Raw genomic sequence first — 21894 nt, forward strand, 5'->3', positions numbered from 1 at the left:
GATTACGGTGTGCCTGATACACTTGGTGCTAGTCTTTGTAAATGTTCCCTTGAATTTGTGTCAGTGGCTAAAGTTTATCTAAAGGTATTTTTTTCTGTTTTGAATAGATTGCATAGAGACTTAAAACTGCTGTCTCCTTTTCCAACAGGAAAATTTACTTTCTCTGTTTGTCCTGGTAAACATTATCACTGGGGCTAAAATAGAAGAACATTTTCAGTGGTAACTAGAACAGAAATAGAGGGAAACTCTTCCCAAGGGTGAATGCTTGTTTTGGTGACAACTGTCCTTGATTTCCTGTTGTATTTACAGGACAGAAAGTACAGTAAAAACTCTAGAATGGGGCACAGATGACAGAAAATATGATGGATTTTTAACTATTCCCTATTACTATTGCAAAATGGAAAAAGAGGTTTTGTCTGTGCATTGTGCCAGCAAAATTGTGGAACAATTGCTGCTGCTATTATTATACAGGATTTATATAGTTTACACAGAGCTTTACAACATAAGGGCAGACAGTACAATTACAATATAATGCAGTAGGAATCCCCTGATTGCATGTTTTGTTTTGTTGCTGCAACTTACAAAAATAATTGATTTGTATCTAGGCACATTAGTCCTGCTTTTGGCAAATCAGACTTCTGTGGTTACTGTGGCAAATGGTTTGCACATAATAGCACAGTCGGCTGATTGCAAAGGTAGACATATTATGGGAAGTACTGATACCGGTTCACTTAGAGTTTTCTGCCACAAGATGGTGTTGTTGCTTAGCTTGGGAAATCATTCTCTAGTTATCTCTAGTCTAATTTTTGTCAGGTTTTATAAATCACTGGCACTTGCTCAAGAAGCACTGAAAGTTCCAGCAAGACGTATTGCTTTTAAAGTGCATTTATATTTGGTAGCAAAATGTGCTGCAAACCAGAGGATAAGTTTCACAATGTTATCTTTTACTATCTATTTTTATAACACCATCTTCTGTGGTAGAATAAGCCATAGATATTATTTGGTATCAAGGTCTGCATGTTGGTGTCCTGATCAGACACTCCTGAGACAGGAACAATCGAAACTGGCTAGGTCTAGGAAATCCCTCCTGTTGACTGATTATTTCTATATTAGTTGACCTTTACTGCATTTTTCTTCCAGGTCATTGACTCAAGGTGGGCAGGGGAGGTTATTAAAAAGTGTCCGATACAAACTTTGTCTCAACCACCTTTTGCAAAGCTGTGTGGAAAAAAAAACAAAGGATAGAAGCTAATTGGTTGCTACGGGCAACAACACCAGTTGAGTCAGAACTTGTCTCCAACACATTTTCCCCATTGTATTGAAGCAAAAAGGGTAGCAAGACAGTATGGCAAAATACATTTTTTATGGCATTTTCTTAAGAGACACTCAGCACTGTCATCCTTCATGCTTCCCTGTTAAATGTTTCCTTTAAGTTCCAGATGCTGTCTTAGGTTTTTGTTCTATTCAGTGCAAAGAATTGTAGATCCGCTACTGGAGCTCAGCGCTTCCCTGAGTAACAACTGTTCAAATAAGACAGTCGGACATATGGGTGTATTTTCAGTGAGTTATTATGATTCCTAAACTTGTACTGCAAGACAGAACAATAAGGCAAACCCCATGTGTACTAATACCAGGCAAGAAACAGAACCCATGTTTATAATGAGCCACTATGGCAACCCCATGTATTATACCACTGAAAACTGTAAATAGAATAATCTTTACACCAACCTGTAAAATATTGAAGAGACTATACATTCCTATTAATGTATTTATGAAGCATTGTGACCCACAATGTAAACAGCTATGATATTCCACAAATACATCATCTGCAGTTTCTGCTTTAAATGGGCCAACTACAAAATTCTTCTAGCCCTCACTGGCTTAGGATTTTCCAAATTCACAGAAAGCATTACACTGGAGGTTCACTGGGTCTTTAGCAGGGGCGAACTGACCATTTGGAAACTCGGGCACTGCCCGAGGGCCCGGGGCCAGTAGGGGGCTCCATGAGATGCCCCTGATACCTTTTTCATAGGCTTTTTTTAGTTTGGGCAAGGACACAGGGGCCCCATGATCCCCTATTGCCCAGGGGCCCCATGAGTTGTCAGTCCGCCCCTGGTCTTTAGTTTATGCTTCATAGAAACATATGAAGAAATCTGATGCTAATAAGCAGTCTTCTTCTCAACCAGACTTACTGCTTGTTCATGGCCTTGCCAGGGTCAGCAGCAAAACTGGGGGCCCAGCAGGAAATCCAGCTTTTTTTTTTGTTTGTTTTACATTAGTTAATGTTATATACTGTTGTATATTAATTATTCAACCTGCCTGCTGATCAGGATTATATAGTTTACCCACATTTTTCAACAAGTCCAAGAACTTTCCCTTCACTGGAATTTTCTTTGTGCCTAGGGACTTTCTGTTTTGAAAAACTGCAGTATTGTGTCACTTTCCAAATAAATGATAATGCAGAATGTATTAATAGATTGATCTTGTGGTATGGGTAGATGCTACAAGTTTGCATTGAGCTGATAAATATTTTTCTCATGTTAAATTCGCAGACATTCAATGAATTATTTGATGCCCACAAAACTGAAGCAGATATTTTTGCAGTTGTCTCCAAAGCGGAAGAATTTGAACAGATCAAGGTAAGATAACTACTACTAAATGTTCACGTAACATATGGTCAATAATTTTTATCTTTATTATCTGGCCACTCAACTTGTCTATATTCACGATTGACTTAACCCAGCAATGGGCAAACTACGGCCCGCGGGCCGTATACGGCCCGGCGGACCTTTTAATCCGGCCCGCGGAGCGTGATACTGTCAGGATGTGTGTAGGCGGGGCAGCGTGACGAACGTGAGGGGAGCTAGGCTCCTCTCACAGTCCGCCCTGAAGACCGGTGTAGCATGAAAATCTGTCTCCTATGAGGATCTGTCCCCCTCGACGTATCTGCGCATGTGCCGGAGATCGCCGATCGGCTGCTAATGCCTGAAACTGGCACATGCGCAGATACGTCGAGGGGGACAGATCCTCATAGGAGACAGATTTTCATGCTACACCGGAACGGCGCGGGAACACAGCGAGAGGAACGCACGGAGCAAAGGTAAGTGAATTGACACAGGGGGGACTTGGGGACTTAATATGGGGAATGAATTACTATAGGGGGGATGAATTACTATAGGGGGGATGAATTACTATGGGGGATGAATTACTATAGGGGGGATGAATTACTATATGGGGGATGAATTACTATATGGGGGATGAATTACTATATGGGGGATGAATTACTATGGGGGATGAATTACTATATGGGGGATGAATTACTATGGGGGATGAATTACTATGGGGGATGAATTACTATGGGGGATGAATTACTACATGGGGGATGAATTACTATATGGGGGATGAATTACTACCACGACGTTCCACAGCTTTTTCACTGAGAACTACAACTCGACAGCCGCTCAGGCAGAACACTGTGAATGAATGACGCAGCCATGTGGGCAGGGCCCCGCACGGTCTTATCCTAAGGAAATCAGATGCCACTAACTTAATTTCCATATATTACTCTACACTTATCACTGAGTCTAAAGCTAGATACCTAAAGGCTCAACACAAATGGTCTTTGCCAGACCTCCAACTTTCTGACCAAGTTTGGCTGGAATTTGAATAAACCTATAAAAACTTGGTAATTTGGACAGGGAAATACAACAGAAGCTGTTTCACTACAGCCACTTGACACCTGCCAGATTACATAAAGTGGGCTTGCGTCCAACATCTGTTTGCCTACAGGGCTGTGGAAATACAGCTGAATTCATACATTATTTTTGGACTTATCATTATGTCCATAGCTTCTGACTGGAGGTCAATGTTTTTATTTCCTCATTTTTGGGACTTCCCAATGTGTTACACCCCAAAACATTGTCAACTGGGTGTCTTTGATAACTGGTTCTTAAATATGCCAACTGATTGTAATGTATCCTTTATTCTTATGCTAGAAACATAATTCTAATAACATGGAAAGGGACCTCCCCACATCTGTTGAAACTCTGGAAAAAAAGCCCTCCCAAATGGGCTGGGCAGTCCCAACAAGGAAGGTGGGACGTAGGTGTCAGAAAAACATGCTAAACAAGGTAAAATAATATGGAAGAATTTATCAACATTGTAAAAATATATATTTTAAAAATATATTGAATGCATGTATAAATGCCATCAGTACACAGACACATGATGTGACTGAGTAATAATAATAATGGTAATAATGATAGTATTAATAGTCATAGTGATCAAAGGAACTTAGGGTTCTGTAGCAATTTTACTTTAAAAACTTGTGTACCTTAAAAAAATATGTATATTCGTTCCAAAAACATCCAGGACCTGCTTGCTGCACACATAGGTAAGTTGGATAGGAGTATGATACATTTCCATTATACTTTTTAATGAGCTGGGCAGTAGTACACCAGGTCAGCAGTAGAAGGGGGGAAAAAACACACAGAAAACATAGCGGCGGCTCCAGATGCCAGTGGAATGCACGCCAGTGTGTGTGACTCCAAGAGCGTCTACGCAGTGGGTACAGGGCCCTATCGGGACCGCCCGTGGAATGCATGTCCATGAGCGATCAGACAGGCAGCCATGCCTGCGCAGTGCGCTCCGGTCAGCCATCTTGACAGCCTATGGAGCACACGCTCACGATGGATCGGAAGGGGGGCGGCTGTGTAGTGCATACCAGCTGCGACTTCCAATTTATGAGGAGATCACTTTCGGTGGGAGGGAAATGTTGCTGGTACCAAGCCTCCATCTCATACTAGAGATGAAGAGATAGGGGACACAGCGCCGGCCTCACAGAATGGGAACAGTCAGAGGATCTAGGAAACCTGTAGTGACAGCATACTATAAATGGAGAGACAGGGGACACAGCTCTGGCCTCACAGTGAATGGGAACAATCTCTAGTATGAGATGGAGGCTTGGTACCAGCGTCGTTTCTCTCCCACTGGAAGTGATCTCCCCCATGAACCGGAAGTCGCGGCTGGTACACAATACACAGCCCCCCTTCCGATCCATCGTGAGCGTGCGCTCCATAGGCTGTCAAGATGGCTGACCGGAGCGCACTGCGCAGGCATAGCTGCCTGTCTGATCGCTCATGGACGTGTGTTTCACGGGCAGTGTCAATAGGGCCCTGTATCCACTGCGCAGGCGCACTTGGAGTCACACACACTGGTGTGCGTTCCACTAGCATCTGGAGCCGCATCTGTGTTTCTGTGTGTTTTTTTTTTCCCCCCTCTACTGCTGATCTGGTGTATTACTACCCAGCTCATTAAAAAGTATTATGGAAATGTACCATACTCCTATCCAACTTACCTCTGTGTGCAGCAAGCAGGTCCTGGATGTTTTTGGAATGAATACATATATTTAAGGTGCACAAGTTTTAAAAGTAAAATTGCTACAGGACCCTAAACTCCTTTGATCACTGTGATTATTAATACTATTACCATTATTATTAGCTGTATTACTCAGTCACATCATGCGTCTGCGTACTGATGGCATTTATACATGCATTCAATATATTTTTATAATGTTGTTAAATTCTTCCATATTATTTTACCTTGTTTAGCATGTGTTTCTGACACCTATGCCCCACCTTCCTTGTTGGGACTGCCCAGCCCATTTGGGAGGGCTTTTCTTTAGTTCTGTGATATATATAGAAGAGGGCACTCATGGTTTTGTTAGCTCTGAGGAAGAAGGAATCTCCCTTCGAAACGCGTCAGGTGCACTTTGAAAGTCTCCCCTCTCGGTGGGATTCGCACGGATCTCGCACTTCAATGTTCCTTTTAGGATTTTATATGCCTTTTATACTGCCTTGCTTGTGAGTATACATCTCATTTTAATACAATTACAGCTTTTTATTGAGGTAATGCGCAAGGTTGTTGCGCTTTCTTTTTTTTTTATAACCCCCTTAATGCCATAATATTTCTTCATTTTCAAAAAATTGTGACTAAAAATAAGATTAATTTGAGGTGTCTACTTTCCAAAAAGGAATGGTCTTGGGGGTTTTTGTACTATCCTGGCATTTTTATTTGCAACATTTTTATAACAGAAGGAAAACAGTTGTTTCTAGTTTAAAAATGTTTGGTCTTTTTTTCTGTTTATACAGTAGAAAAAACTGTGGGTATTAAATACCACCAGAAGAAAGCTTTATGTTTCTCAACAAAATGTTACTGTATAAAACAAATTTGGGTACTGTGTTGCATGACGAAGTCATTGTCAGTCAGACTATTACAGCACTGAATATTTGAAATGATTAAAACATTTCTTAACAAACACTCACCTCTTATTAAAAAAAAAAAATCACAGCATATTAAAGTTGTGTTAGCAGACTGCTAAGCCTGAGTGAATCTCAGCATCCTGGTTTTCAACTTGAACTTACTGTAGTATGGTGAACCCATAACCATATATAGAGAACTGTCCCCTAGAACCAAATGTCTTTTTTTAAGCAGATCTGGAGTCAAATACACATCACCGCTCCCCAGAGTCATAAAGGATTAAAAAGACGTGATAAATTTACCTTGGTTGCTTTGAGATTCTGTAGCAGTTGGTTATATGATGCAATGCCAAAGTTACTTGATCTCTAGTGAGAGTAAACAGCCAAGCAAAACAACTGTCAGAAATACTGTATTATCAACCTCATCTACGGAGCTTGTATAACAAATGTTTACAGGCTGCCATGAGAACCTAGGACATCAGCTTATCCATCCAAAGTATTCCAGTTATTTTTTTACCTTAGATAAGCATAAAGCCAAACTTAGGTTAGGTCGAAAAATCAACAAAAATGCGGTTACATATTTATATAAAATAGAATTAGCTGTATTTTAAATGTCAGTTCACCAGGTTGGCTGTGCTATCTGGTAGAGTGTAAATCTCAGGACTGGGTAAAGAAAAATTAAAATCCTTTGGCAAGTAAAACAGCTTCCATATACAGCATGTATTTCAATGGTATAATAGCTGTCAACCTGCAATTCAGCTTTAAGGAATTAAGGTAAACAGGATAATGTAGGGAATGGGCAGTTTTGTTTCAGTTCTAATTGTTAAAAGCCAAGGTCTAGCCACTGTAGGTTACTAGGTTCAAAATTTGCTTGATTACCAATGGCTGAGAATATGTAGATTATACATATACATACAGTACATAGCTGGTTCTTGTCTGCTGCTATTGTTAGGACAGACAGAGATGTCAGTTGTTGATCTACTTGATATAATAACCTTTAAAAAAAGTTTGGGCTGTTTGAGTAAAAATTTACAAAAAGCCCATCATTTCTTCATATCTATAGTTTATTACACGTACAATTACATATTCTCTAATTCATAGGTGATGACTATAAAATCTTCATAGTGTATATGAATCAAACACAATCCCTGTGTGGATACTAGAGATATCGTAGAAAAAAAGATTGAATGTCTGTTTTGTTATTCCATTACAGTATACAGTATAAAATGGCATATGTAAATAATACAAATTGGTACATTGTTTTATTGAAAATAATGCTCAGCCAATGTCAAAATGTTGTTGTTAGGCATCACAATTATATGGTTATGTATGTACCATGTTCCCTGTCAGGGTCACAGTAGAAAATTAATTTGACCAAAACTTTATTCTAAAAATATTTGTAGTATTTCAAGTTATTGAATGCATGATACTTACCATTTGCCAGACCTAATTTCCAAAATAATAGATGGCTTGTTATTTAGTTATTATGGCTGAATTCCTTGTATGTTCTACTGTTTAGATAGTACAGCATTTCAGTTCATGCAGTCACAGATGTAGAATCCTGCTGTATATTCACTTAAAGCACTATTAAAATTGAAATCAGCAAAATACATTCCAGGTGCATCAGAACAAAAGGCATGCAAAGTCTTACAGTTTGTTTTGTTTAAAAAAAACAGCTACAGTCTGAGTAAGAGTGTAGTGGAGTAGAGAAGCTTATCCTCTGCTGCAGCACCCCCCTCATCTCCACCCTCACCTTGTCTCAGCAGCAGAGAGGAGGACAGAAATCCTCCAGCAGACCCTGCATTTCTTTGTGCAGTTGCGGAGCAGCTTGTCTCTGAACTCCCCCCCCCCCCCCCCCCCCCCCCGTGTCAGCAATAGGCAGCAAAGAGGAAGACAGGACTCTATGCACATATCTGTCTGTTAAAACATACTGTTCTATTGATGGCTGATATATATCTATATCAGCTGTCATTTTAAATACATTTTTGTCCACATTGTGTGGTTATACTTTAAAAGAGATTCAAACTTGTACAATATTTCCACAGAATGCAGACTGACAAAACTATACCACTTTTTGGATTTGTCAGGCAAAAAGGATGTAAGTTACACAGGAGAGACACATGTTGTTGTCTTCAGGCTTTCCATTCTGTCATCTGCATTTGCTTTTTTAAAGTCCCTCACTGGAGCAACTGTTCTAATTTACTACTTTTCTATTAGAGACATCATCGGGCTTGTTAATGTTTTGAGATAGATAATATCAGGATCGGAAAATTTAGAGCATTTGTAAAGTTCTTGATTTATGATTTACAGAACTAAAAAGCATTTTAAACAATATATTTTTTGTCTGTTAAATATGAAATATTACATTTAAACATCCAGCAGGCAGAGCTCTGGGATACTTTTTTATTTTTTTTGTAAAGTAGACATTTCTGCTATTTAATAGTAGTCTATCATAAGAAATAAGTATTTTGTGCCTCTTAAATTGCCTGTTCAACAAACCTTCTTAAAGGAGAAAAAAAAGGTTAACCCTGGGAAGTACAAGAGGGAATTGAGTAAATCTAAAGTAGACAAACACTTATCTCTTAACTTGCCCTCTTTTACAATGAAAGACAATATTTGGGAACTAGAAAGGGCTATGGAGAAGTTCTAGTCATACTGAGATGGACCTTCACATTCCTATATATTGGAACATATGTCCAAACATAAGTAACAAATGGCTAGGTTTGGCACAGAATTTTCCCATCAAAGTCAACTATTCCTATCTCACATGTAAACTTAGGGCTTTATGGCTAATTACAAATTAATAAGGGTACATGCATGGGAAACAGTTTCTTTTTCTTCTTAGGAAATTACCTTCTTTTGGTATGGTCCTGCACTTGATAAACAATCATGATACATATTGCAACTGTTTCCATGACAACAGAACTCTTTTTCAAGTAAAAAAAAAATTTGAATGGCTTTGGACAAATTATAGCACATTTCACTTTATTTGCATGATACCATTTGAATATGAATACCACCACTAATATTAAAAGTACTTGCTAAAATGTTGGCAATTTACTTCTTTTGGCTAAAATGTTTTTTTCAAGTTTGTTTTAGAGATTTCTATTTGCTCGGCAGTTTCATCACTGTAAATGAGATGTGATCTGCATGTCTTATACTGCCCACCTGCTGCATATCTGTGGTGTGACGGTAATGAATACATCCAGCGTTAATTCAAGATTGTACTAATCTGGATGAACAAAGGTTTTTCTTTGGTCAGATAGAAATGAAATCTCATCATTTGCAGGATGGTGGGGTTACCAGGCCAATTTGTTTAGCATAGCAATTTTTTCCTGTGTCAATGGCAGCCTTAATAATAGTGATGAATAATAAAATGTAATTGTGTCATTATTAATTCACTTTCAATTAGGTCTCTTTAGTTACAGAAGAACAATTTTCTTTCTACTCTTTTGGGAGAAATAGCTTTGAAACAGTATGGAAGCAAGAAATAATTATGTGATTTTTCTCTAAAAGCCTACAGCTAGATAAGAGAATCTATGGTTGTTTTTTTACCTATAATGTTAAAAGCTCTGTGTTTGTTATTAGTTTGTATCTTTGTTTTTTTTAATACATTATGAAGTTTTATTTATCTCCTGAATTTATACAGCAACAGCTTTTTACATATTATTGAATCATTCACATTGCTCTCAGTCTTGAATGCATAACCTAAATCTCTCTCTGATTTACACTCCCCCTCTGCCTTCTCTCTTTTCTTTCTTTTCTCTCACTTATTTGGATATATATATGCGCATACTAGATTTGGCTCTGTTGTTTTTTTTTTAATGTATATGTACACTTACTCATTTTGTAGATTAGCTATTTAACTTATCAGTATGTTTTTGGATTGTGAGAAAAATATCACGAGGGAATACACATAAACGCAAACAGCACCTTGAAGATTCTCCCAGTATACATTTTTTAGCAATATTTCAATAATTTAAAATGCTTTGGGAACATTGTCATTTGCCACAAGGTCTGTACATACAACAGGAAACTTGATTAGGACTCTTTAGACTGTCAACACATCTACAAATAGGTGGGAGAGGAACAGCAAATGTTTACAGGTAATCTATAATTATATTTCTTTAAAGGGAATATTTGTATTTTTTTAGTCCCATACATGATAAGAAAATATTTACAAAAACACCAATTTAAAAAAAATATATTTTCATTTTATATTATGTTAATATTAGTTTTGAACAGCCAATAGGTAGAGCTCTGGGCTATTTTACCCTTTGTGTTACCAAACTTATTTTACAGCTTTGTTGTGAATATCCTATGTGTGAACAAAACCTCAATGATAGGAGCACAAACTGCACCTTTGAATAAGTCAGATTAGGGATACACACCACTTTCTTTCTGCCCCGGGCATGTGTTTCTTTTGGATTTTCATTTTAGCCAGTGCTGCATTTTCTTTCTCAAAATTATTGTTATTAATTTTCAGAAGAAAAAAAATTGCCACATATGTAGAGTGTGGACAAATAACCAACAGCATGAAAATCTACAATAGCAGATAAAATTGTCAAGTAGGTTTTCACCACAGGGGGAGTTATTGTTCCAGTGAACCATCAACTGCAGTGGCACATACAGGTGAAACTCGGAAAATTAGAATATCGTGCAAAAGTTCATTTATTTCAGTAATGCAACTTAAAAGGTGAAACTAATATATGAGATAGACTCATTACATGCAAAGCAAGATAGTTCAAGCCGTGATTTGTCATAATTGTGATGAGTATGGCTTACAGCTCATGAAATCCCCAAATCCACAATCTCAGAAAATTAGAATATTACATGCAATTAATAAAACAAGGATTGTACATAGAACAATATCGGAATTCTGAAAAGTATAAGCATGCATATGTACTCAGTACTTGGTTTGGGCTCCTTTTCAGCAATTACTGCCTCAATGCGGCGTGGCATGGAAGCTATCAGCCTGTGGCACTGCTGAGGTGTTATGGAAGACCAGGATGCTTCAATTGTGGCCTTCAGCTCTTCTGCATTGTTTGGTCTCATGTCTCTCATCTTTCTCTTGGCAATGCCCCATAGATTCTCTATGGAGTTCAGGTCAGGCGAGTTTGCTGGCCAGTCAAGCACAGTAATCCCACGGTCATTGAACCAGGTTTTGGTGCTTTTGGCAGTGTGGGCAGGTGACAGGTCCTGCTGGAAAATGAAGTCAGCATCCCCATAAAGCTCGTCTGTGGAAGGAAGCATGAAGTGCTTAAAAATTTCCTGGTAGACGGCTGCCTTGACCCTGGACTTAATGAAGCACAGTGGACCAACACCATCAGATGACAAGGCTCCCCAATCAACACAGACTGTGGAAACTTCACACTGGACTTCAAGCATCTTGCAGTGTGTGCCTCTCCGTTCTTCCTCCATAATCCGGGTCCTTGGTTTCCAAATAAGATGCAAAAGTTGCTCTCATCAGAAAAGAGTACTTTGGACCACTGAGCAACAGACCAGGTCTGTTTTTCTTTAGCCCAGGTAAGACACTTTTGACGTTGTTTGTTGTTCAGGAGCTGCTTGAAAAGAGGAATACGACATTTGAAGCCCATGTGCAGGATCCGTCTGTGTGTGGTGGCTCTTGATGCACTGACTCCAACCTCAGTCCACTCCTTGTCCCCAATACTTTTGAATGGCCTTTTCCTGACAATCCTCTCCAGGCTGCGGTCATCCCTGCTGCTTGTGCACCTTTTTCTTCCACACTTTTCCCTTCCACATAACTTTCTATTAATGTGCTTTGACACAGCACTTTGGGAACATCCAGCTTCTTTTGCAATTAACTTTTGAGGCTTTCCCTCCTTATGGAGGGTGTCAATGGTGGTTTTCTGCACAACTGTCAGATCAGCAGTCTTTCCCATGATTGTGATTCCTACTGAACCAGACTGAGAGACCATTTAAAGGCTCAGGAACCCTTTGCCGGTGTTATGGCTTAATTAGCTGATTAGAGTGGGACACTTTGAGCCTAGAATATTGCACCTTTTCACAATATTCTAATTTTGTGAGATTGTGGATTTGGGCTTTCCATGAGCTGTAAGCCATAATCATCACAATTATGACAAATCACAGCTTGAACTATCTTGCTTTGCATGTAATGAGTCTGTCTCATATATTAGTTTCACCTTTTAAGTTGCATTACTGAAGTAAATGAACTTTTGTACGATATTCTAATTTTTCGAGTTTCACCTGTATGTAGTGTAGTATATATAGCAATAAAGGCTGAGGAACACATCCCAAAACCTGATGGTTGGTAATTAACTGCCAGAGGTGCCAAGTACTTATCAAGAAAGTACTATGGAGTATAGTACTTCCGGCGATTGAGTGTACAAAAGATATCCATTAATGCAACTACACTGTGCTTAGTCAATAAACCTAGGAAGAATGAGAGAAGGAAACAAGAAGGTAAAAGAAGAGACAGATATAAAGACCATTTTTGGAGTCATCTTAAATCTTGTGGCTGGAAACAACATTAAATAAAGAGGGAGATATTAACTTCTTGAGCCCAGAGTTCCCAGATGCTTTCAAACTGTGTGACCTTATCAAGGAGTACACTAACCACTTTTTCTTGGAGCATTATCCAGGTAATTTTCCGTCTTGTGGCTTTAAAGGAAACCGTGAGCTGCTTCCAAGAGTGAGCAATAGTCAGTTTTGCCCCAAGGAGAATATAGAAGATTTGTTTCTGTTTGTTTTTGGGAATATGAACCAATGGCATATTAGGTAAGGCAAGCTGCGGAGTCTGAGGGGCAGCAAAACCAGTGACCTATAAAATGAAAAAGCTTGTTCCAGTACCTACGAATCCTGGGGCAGGACCACTATACGTGGAGCCATAGTGCCTGTAAGTTCACATCCCCTAAAACAAAGTGGCAAGGCTGTAGGGTAAAAATTTAAAGTTTGGTCAACAGATACCGAGATAAAATCTAAATGGCAAAAGATTTAATTTTTAATCACTCTGCTAACTTAAATTTGGGTGCCCTGCATGTGTATGTGTTTGGATGAAGGGATTGGAAACATTCAGTTACTATTTGCATCAACTAAACATGGAGAAAACAGTAGTAGTCTGCCAAAATCATGCAAGATAGCTACAGTTGTGTCCAAAATTATTCAACCCCCACTGAAATTGAGTGTTTTGGCCAGTTTGACATTGCTTTTGATCATTCAGTCATCTTGCTTACATTTACATTAAAGAGGCACTTGTAGGTCAGACAAATATAACATAACAGTTATAATGAAATAACCACAAATGTCTTTTCTGTGCTCACAGCATTATCAGTTTTATTCAACCCCCAAGTGACATTCAATCTTAGTACTTAGTACAGCATCCTTTTACAGTTATAACAGCTTTTAAACGTGAAGCATAGCTTGACACAAGTGTCTTGCAGCGATCTACGGGTATCTTCGCCCATTCTTCATGGGCAAAGGCCTCCAGTTCAGTCACATTCTTAGGCTTGCGCACTGCAACTGCTTTCTTTAAGTCCCACCAGAGGTTCTCAATCGGATTTAAGTCTGGTGACTGCGATGGCCACTCCAAAATGTTCCAGCCTTTCCTCTGCAACCATGCTCTAGTGGACTTGGAGGTATGCTTGGGATCATTGTCCTGTTGAAAGGTCCAACGTCTCCCAAGCCTCAGGTGTGTGACGGACTGCATCACGTTTCCATCCAATATCTCCTGGTACTGAAGAGAATTCATGGTACCTTGCACACGCTGAAGCTTCCCTGTACCTGCAGAAGCAAAACAGCCCCAAAGCATGATTGACCCTCCACCATGCTTCACAGTAGGCAAGGTGTTCTTTTCATCATAGGCCTTGTTCTTCCTCCTCCAAACATAGCGTTGATCCATGGGCCCAAACAGTTCTAATTTTGTTTCATCAGTCCACAGAACACTATCCCACAACTTTTGTGGTTTGTCCACATGGCTTTTGGCATACTGCAGTCGACTCTTCTTATTCTTTGGAGACAGCAAGGGGGTACGCCTGGGAGTTCTGGCACGGAGGCCTTCATTACGCAGTGTGCGTCTTATTGTCTGGGCTGAAACTTCTGTACCCACATCTGACAAATCTTTTCTCAGTTCCTCAGCAGTCACACGGGGACTTCTCTCCACTCTACGCTTCAGGTAGCGCACAGCAGTCGAAGTCAGCATCTTCTTTCTGCCACGACCAGGTAGCGTTTCAACAGTGCCCTTTGCCTTGAATTTGCGAATGATGCTTCCTAAGGTGTCTCTTGGTATGTTTAACATCTTTGCAATCTTCTTATAGCCATTGCCCTTCCTGTGAAGAGAAATCACCTCTTCTCTTGTCTTCCTGGACCATTCTCTTGCCTTCACCATGTTTGTAACCACACCAGTAAATGTCTAGAAGGAGCTGAGTATCACAGTCATTTTAAAGCTGCCTAATTGGTGCTTATTATGCTTGATTGCTGCTCGGTGACATCCACAGGTGTTTTCAATACCTGATGGAAAGCACCTGTATGAACCTCTGTTCTTCAGAGTGGTAGTCTTTAAGGGGTTGAATAATTGTGGCAATGAAGAAACCACATAAGAACCATTTACTACTGTATTACATAAACAATTGATGTCATTTTAGTTGCATTTGGGTAGTTACAACGTCCTTGTAGGATTTGATTCTGAATACAATTCCAAATGTACACTATAGTCCCTAAACCCCTTTACAGCATTGGGGGTTGAATAATTTTGGACACAACTGTAGTTCCACAAGAATGGTCATAAAGGGTTGAAATAGTCAGGTGCTACACATAGACAAAGTATGTTGCACTAAGATCAGGTGACAATTGTTTTTAGTTATATTATTTGCCAATGTACCTAAACATTTTCTAAAATTAATTTAACCCTTCCGCTGCCAGGCCATGCACTCCACTTTTAAACTCAGGTAGCCAGGCCATTTTTGCAATTTCTTCATTGCTTCCAGCTGTCAGAGTTTGTGTAAGACCCCCAAACCACACATTTTCTGAAAGCATAGGACCAGTAGAATAAAAGGAAGGTGCTACTGATTTTTTTAGGCCCTGTGATATTTGCACAAATGTTTATTAATATAATATTTTAGCTAAAAATACACTAAAATCATTTGTGGATACATACTGTACATGGCAAAATTTACAAAATTCCTGCTAAATTCCAACTAAATATTAAAGTTTAAACTGTATTATGTTAATAAAAAATGTTTGTAATTTTTAAATTGTGCTTTTTTGGGAAATGGTGGAAACTGAAGGTGCGAAAAACAGTAAATAAAAACAATTTTCTCTAAAAATCTGAGGTTATCATTTTTCACTTACGGCTTTCAGAATTTGTAAAAGACACCCCAAACCATATATTTTCTGAAAGCACATGACCTTTAGAATACAACAAATGTGCTACTGATTTTTAGGTCCTGCAATATTTGCGCAAATGTTTAACAAATCGCTAGTTTCACTAAAAAATACAATAAAATCATTATTAGTTTATACACACATGGCAAAATTTACTAAATTCATGCCAACTTCCCACTAAATATAAAATCTAAAACTGTATTGAGTTAATAAAAACAAACATTTGTACATTTTAAATTGTGCCTTTTTGTGAAATGGTGAAAACGGATGGTGTGCAAAACTGTAAATAAAAACAATTTAGCCCTAAAATCTGCAGGTTATAATTTTTTCTTTACAGCTTTCAGAATTTGTAAAAGACACCCACACCATACATTTTCTGAAAGCACATGACCTGTAGAATAAAAAAAAAAGTGCTACTAATTTTTTTTTTAGGCAATAGTTGCACAAATGTTCATTAAATCGCTATTTTCACTAATAATATACTAAAATCATTATTGACAGACACAAATACAACTTACAAAATCGCTGCTAAATTGCTACTTGGGCATGGGCATACTAAATTGTTTGCCCATGGAGAGTCACGTTTACCCGCATGGGGATGTACAGGTATTCCATGCATCCCCTGCAGACAGACCTATTCATGTCAATTGGGATGCAGCGGCTGCACGGGCACTGCCGCTGCTCCCAATCAGACATCTGTGTGAGTCTAAATGCATAACCCCAAACGCAGACAGCATGAGCTCAGGGATATGCACCCGGACCCACATGGATGTCAAGCTGGGAGCAACAGCTGTGTTTGTGCAGTTGCTACATCCCAAATGACATCAATGGGAACGCCTGCACAGGGATGCACGGAACACCTGTGTATCCCTGCGCACATAATCGTGCCCCTGCAGTGGCATATGTTGTAGTATATCGTGTGTGAGCAAGACATTACAATTTGTTTATTTTTATTATTTAAATTTTTTACAATTTTATTTTTTAATATTTTGTAAAATTAGGGGTTTTTTTGGGAGATGGGGCTTTGGTGAGATATCAGAAGTCTAAACAGACCCCTGATGTCTCTTTGAGACAGAGAAAAGGATTGAAGACAGCGTGAGCTGCATTGTACATGAATGAATTAGCAGTCTGTATAGAAACTCCTATTCATTCACAAAACTGAAGTATTGTAAACACTGTTTACTCTGCTCCATTGATTAATGGACACAGGAGCAATCAGGAGTGATTGCTCACTGTGCCCATTCAAGGAAAGGAAGGGGAAGTGGTAAACACATGTCTACCAAACCCCCCTCTCCCCCACTGCTAAATTCTGACAGTTTGTCTGTGACCTTAGGTAGCTGCTGCAGCCAGCAGGAGGGGGGAGGGAACGCCGGCTAGCAGCTCAGCAGGGGCAAATTCTGGAGCAACTGTAAGAATGGGGGGCCATTCTAGGGTCGGACTGCTGATGGTGGGGTGGGAGGGGGATGAGAAAATATTTTTAAACCCGTGTGGCTACCCTGAAGTCAGTGGGACAGGCGGGAAGCCATCGACTGCAGGGTAGCCACAAGGGATCGGGGGTTGTGGGAGTGACCATTGGCGGCATTGGCTGGGGGGGGGGTGTCGCATATCAGCGGAATAGCTCTGATCAGCGGATTGTCATGCGCTGATCAGAGCTATTATTTTGTTCAGCAGAGCCTGCTGAACAATTCTGCTTTAAGTTTATGGTCAGTCAGGAATGCAGTTCCGTACGGCATACGCACCTGGCCAGCTGCAAGCAATGCTGTAGGTCTATGTTGTATGGACCTGGCAGTGAAAGTAATTAGGTATATGTTGTTTACATTGTGAATTTCAGTTAGCAGATAGAAGAGTATACCTGGAACCTATCCAGATATTTTGAGGTGTGCATCTATTAGTTGAGAAATTTTGAACTAAAGTAATTAAAGCAATTATCTGTTTGGTTCTAGCTTGGTATTTTTCTAGTTCAAAAAAGTATGACATTTATTTTATGTAGCACACAAATTATAATACTTATAGTGTGTAATTTATATAGTTTTTTTGTTCATGTGTTTTTCCATCATAGGTACGTGAAGAAGAAAGTAATGAATTAGAACACTTAATTGACAACTACTGTGAACTTCCAGTTGCTGGGGGAGTAGAAAATGGCTATGGCAAAATCAACATTCTTCTACAAACATATATTGGAAGAGGAGAATTGGACAATTTTTCCCTTATATCTGATTCTGCATATGTTGCACAGGTAAGATTGACCTATTAATTTGACCAGGAGATTTACTAGCCTTTTACCACAAGGCTTTAATGTAGGCCAGTGCTTTAGAGATTTGTACTACTCCTTAAAGAGTAACTCCACTTTTGTTGAGAAAAAAACATTCCCCTCTGGGTGATTAATTACATTGGAAGGATTTTAACAAACTTTGTTGCAGATTCCTATCTGTTTCTGCTCTGAACAAAAAGCTGTTTGTTTGCCTGTGTCTATGTGCAGAGTAAAGCTCATTGAGAGTGACTTTTTCATTATTAATTAACTGATACGCTTGCAGTGTTCTATCGATGAATTTGCAGGGCCTGCACCCCTTTAGAAGTAATTAGCCTTTTGGGAGTATCTCACCAGAACTGAAATTTTTGTTACAGGGGATGTCTAAAACTTGATTTGTATCTTAGTGCAAGCTTCTGGGAAAATCAGTGATCCAATTACACTGGCTGGAAATTACATTTCTGGGGGCGTTCTATACACCATTTGTGTACAGAACACCTCCTGGTTGCCACTTTACATTGAATTTTACAGAAAATTACAGCTCTGTAGATTGAAAAGGAAAGGAAATTTATAACATTCAGTTACAATATACAGTAGCTTGTGTAGCAATTGTGTGTGTGTGATAATTTTATTTTTTTAATTTGTTAATTTTTTTCCCCACAAAAATGGAGTTACCCTTAAAGTCTAAATTTGTTACATGAAAATTGCTTTTATTGATAAAATTCATGCTGTTGTAGCCAAGTAATCGGCAATGGAAAACCCCGTGTTTTGACACCTCTTACTGAAAAAATATTATCTGATGCTTATTTGCTGGTAGATAACTTGAGAGAAAGAAGAGAGATAACCTCATCAGTTTGCTGCTCCTCCTCTTTCATTGTCCATTCACAGGCTGTGCGCAGATAGGTGAGCAAGCTATATTGCCTAACTGCAGAGGAAAACTGATGAAAGTTTAGATCCATTGACCATGCAACAGCTCCAATTTAATTAACTAATTCAGCTATAACTATCTGACTTTATCTTGCCTAATAGCTGCATTCAAGGCCACTCGAGTTCCTGGACACAATTGAAAACATTTTCTTCATGGCAACCACCAGATTGAATTTAGTCACCTTGTCTAATTAGTGAGCTACTGCATGCCCACGTTCTGTTGTTGACAGGCTGTCCTTAGCAGCTTCCCATCCGGCAACTGCACATAAATAGCTGGGCGGGAGCTTTCCCGTTCTGAGGGGACGTTCCTATATATGCCTATGGGCAATTTCATATTTAAAACTGTTGGATTCAAATTGTATTTCATAACTCTTTTCTCATACATTTATTCCCAATGGCTTATATAAAGTCCCACTCATTTGCTTTACTTTGCCGCCTGACTATTATGGGATGATGCCCCCTGGAAGTAAAAGGTCATTTTTTGTTTATTGGGCACCCCACCACAACTTTTTGACTCTCTATACCAGTGGTTCTCAACCTTTCTAACGCCGCGACCCCTTAATACAGTTCCTCATGTTGTGGTGACCCCCAACCATAAAATTATTTTCGTTGCTACTTCAGAACTGTAATTTTGCAGTGGGAGGAATAGTGCCCCATCATTGGTATCAGTGGGAGGACTAGCGCCCCATCATTGGTATCAGTGGGAGGAATAGTGTCCCATCGTTGGTATCAGTGGGAGGAATAGTGCCCCATCACTGATGTCAGTGGGAGGAATAGTGTCCCATCGTTGGTATCAGTGGGAGGAATAGTGTCCCGCCATTGGTGTCAGTGGGAGGAATAGTGCCCCATCATTGGTATCAGTGGGAGGAATAGTGCCCCATCATTGGTATCAGTGGGAGGACTAGCGCCCCATCACTGATGTCAGTGGGAGGAATAGTGTCCCATCGTTGGTATCAGTGGGAGGAATAGTGCCCCATCGTTGGTGTCAGTGGGAGGAATAGTGCCCCATCATTGGTATCAGTGGGAGGAATAGTGCCCCATCATTGGTGTCAGTGGGAGGAATAGTGCCCCATCATTGGTGTCAGTGGGGGGAATAGTGCTCCATCATTGGTGTCAGTGGGAGGAATAGTGTCCCATCATTGGTGTCAGTGGGAGGAATAGTGCCCCATCATTGGTATCAGTGGGAGGAATAGTGTCCCATCATTGGTGTCAGTGGGAGGAATAGTGTCCCATCATTGGTGTCAGTGGGAGGAATAGTGCCCCATCATTGGTGTCAGTGGGAGGAATAGTGCCCCATCATTGGTGTCAGTGGGAGGAATAGTGCCCCATCATTGGTGTCAGTGGGAGGAATAGTGCCCCATCATTGGTGTCAGTGGGAGGAATAGTGCCCCATCATTGGTGTCAGTGGGAGGAATAGTGCCCCATCATTGGTATCAGTGGGAGGAATAGTGCCTCATCATTGGTATCAGTGGGAGGAATAGTGCCCCATCATTGGTGTCAGTGGGAGGAATAGTGCCTATCATTGGTGTCAGTGGGGGGAGGAATAGTGCCCCATCGTTGGTGTCAGTGGGGGGAGGAATAGTGCCTATCATTGGTGTCAGTGGGGGGAGGAATAGTGCCCCATCGTTGGTGTCAGTGAGGGGAGGAATAGTGCCCCATCGTTGGTGTCAGTGGGGGGAGGAATAGTGCCCCATCGTTGGTGTCAGTGGGGGGAGGAATAGTGCCCCATCGTTGGTGTCAGTGGGGGGAGGAATAGTGCCCCATCGTTGGTGTCAGTGGGGGGAGGAATAGTGCCCCATCGTTGGTGTCAGTGGGGGGAGGAATAGTGCCCCATCGTTGGTGTCAGTGGGGGGAGGAATAGTGCCCCATCGTTGGTGTCAGTGGGAGGAATAGTGCCCCATCGTTGGTGTCAGTGGGAGGAATAGTGCCCCATCGTTGGTGTCAGTGGGGGGAGGAATAGTGCCCCATCGTTGGTGTCAGTGGGGGGAGGAATAGTGCCTATCGTTGGTGTCAGTGGGGGGAGGAATAGTGCCCCATCGTTGGTGTCAGTGGGGGGAGGAATAGTGCCCCATCGTTGGTGTCAGTGGGGGGAGGAATAGTGCCCCATCGTTGGTATTAGTGACACAAATGATGGGGCACTATTCCTCCCACTGACACCAATGATACTTACCTTGCTGACCCCTGCTCCAGCCTGGGCTCGCTCTCTCCCTCTCCCATCTACAGCCTGCAGAAGCAAAATTTGCACTTACCTGTCAGCTGTCTTCCTTCTCTGGCCTCTCTCCTCTACACTCGGTCCTGCAGCTCCCTCGATCTTCTTCGATCTGCGCGCTCTGCCGCTCGGCTCCTCCTCTCCAAGGTCCACCTCCTCGCCGGTGATTGGCCGCCTGTGTGCCTCTCCTGAGCTACAGTTCCGGTGGCCAATCAGCGGCGAGGAGGCGGAGCTGTTGAGTGATCCCGGAGGTGTGGCCAGGTTACAGGGGCAGCATATCATCCCGCCCACAGATCGCGAGACAGAGCAGCGGTGTCTCGGTTCCTAAGACCATCGGAAATATGTTTTCCGATGGTCTTAGGCGACCCCTGGGAAATGGTCGTTCGACCCCCAAAGGGGTCGCGATCCCCAGGTTGAGAACCGCTGCTCTATACATATAGATATGGGAGAATACTAAGCAATTACATAATCTGGTTGTAACACATCTTCTTTTCTATGTAGTATACATTTTGGTTTGGCTGTTTTGTCATTTCTTGTAACATTGATTCCATTGCATTGATCACTATTTTCCAGAATGCAGCTAGAATTGTACGAGCCCTTTTTGAAATAGCCCTCAGAAAAAGATGGCCAGCTATGACGTATAGACTACTGAACCTCAGCAAAATCATCGATAAGCGACTGTGGGGCTGGGCCAGCCCACTGAGGCAGTTCTCCATTTTGCCTCCATCTGTGTTATCAAAACTGGAAGAGAGGAAGCTCACTATCGATAAACTGAAGGACATGCGGAAAGATGAAATTGGTAAAATATCTTACTTAGACCTTGATATAAATTTGCTTGGTACCATCAAGTTAAAAAAGGCCGTGGCAGTAAAGAAATGTATGCATATAAAGAT

At 40.7% G+C, this 21894-nt stretch overlaps 1 protein-coding gene across 1 annotated transcript in view; it reads left to right on the plus strand.

Annotated features, from left to right (window-relative positions):
- Positions 1-21894, plus strand: part of ASCC3 (activating signal cointegrator 1 complex subunit 3) — a 915848-nt gene that overhangs the window by 665392 nt on the left and 228562 nt on the right. The window contains exons 18-20 of the mRNA XM_089665174.1: positions 2553-2639; positions 17677-17853; positions 21575-21800. Coding sequence (XP_089521300.1) covers positions 2553-2639; positions 17677-17853; positions 21575-21800 — 490 coding nt within the window. The remainder of the gene's footprint in view (positions 1-2552; positions 2640-17676; positions 17854-21574; positions 21801-21894) is intronic.

This window comes from Staurois parvus, unplaced genomic scaffold (genome assembly GCF_062004578.1).
Source record: "Staurois parvus isolate SC_StPar_1 unplaced genomic scaffold, SC_StPar_1.0 ptg000048l, whole genome shotgun sequence".
NCBI classification, from domain to species: Eukaryota; Metazoa; Chordata; class Amphibia; order Anura; family Ranidae; genus Staurois; species Staurois parvus.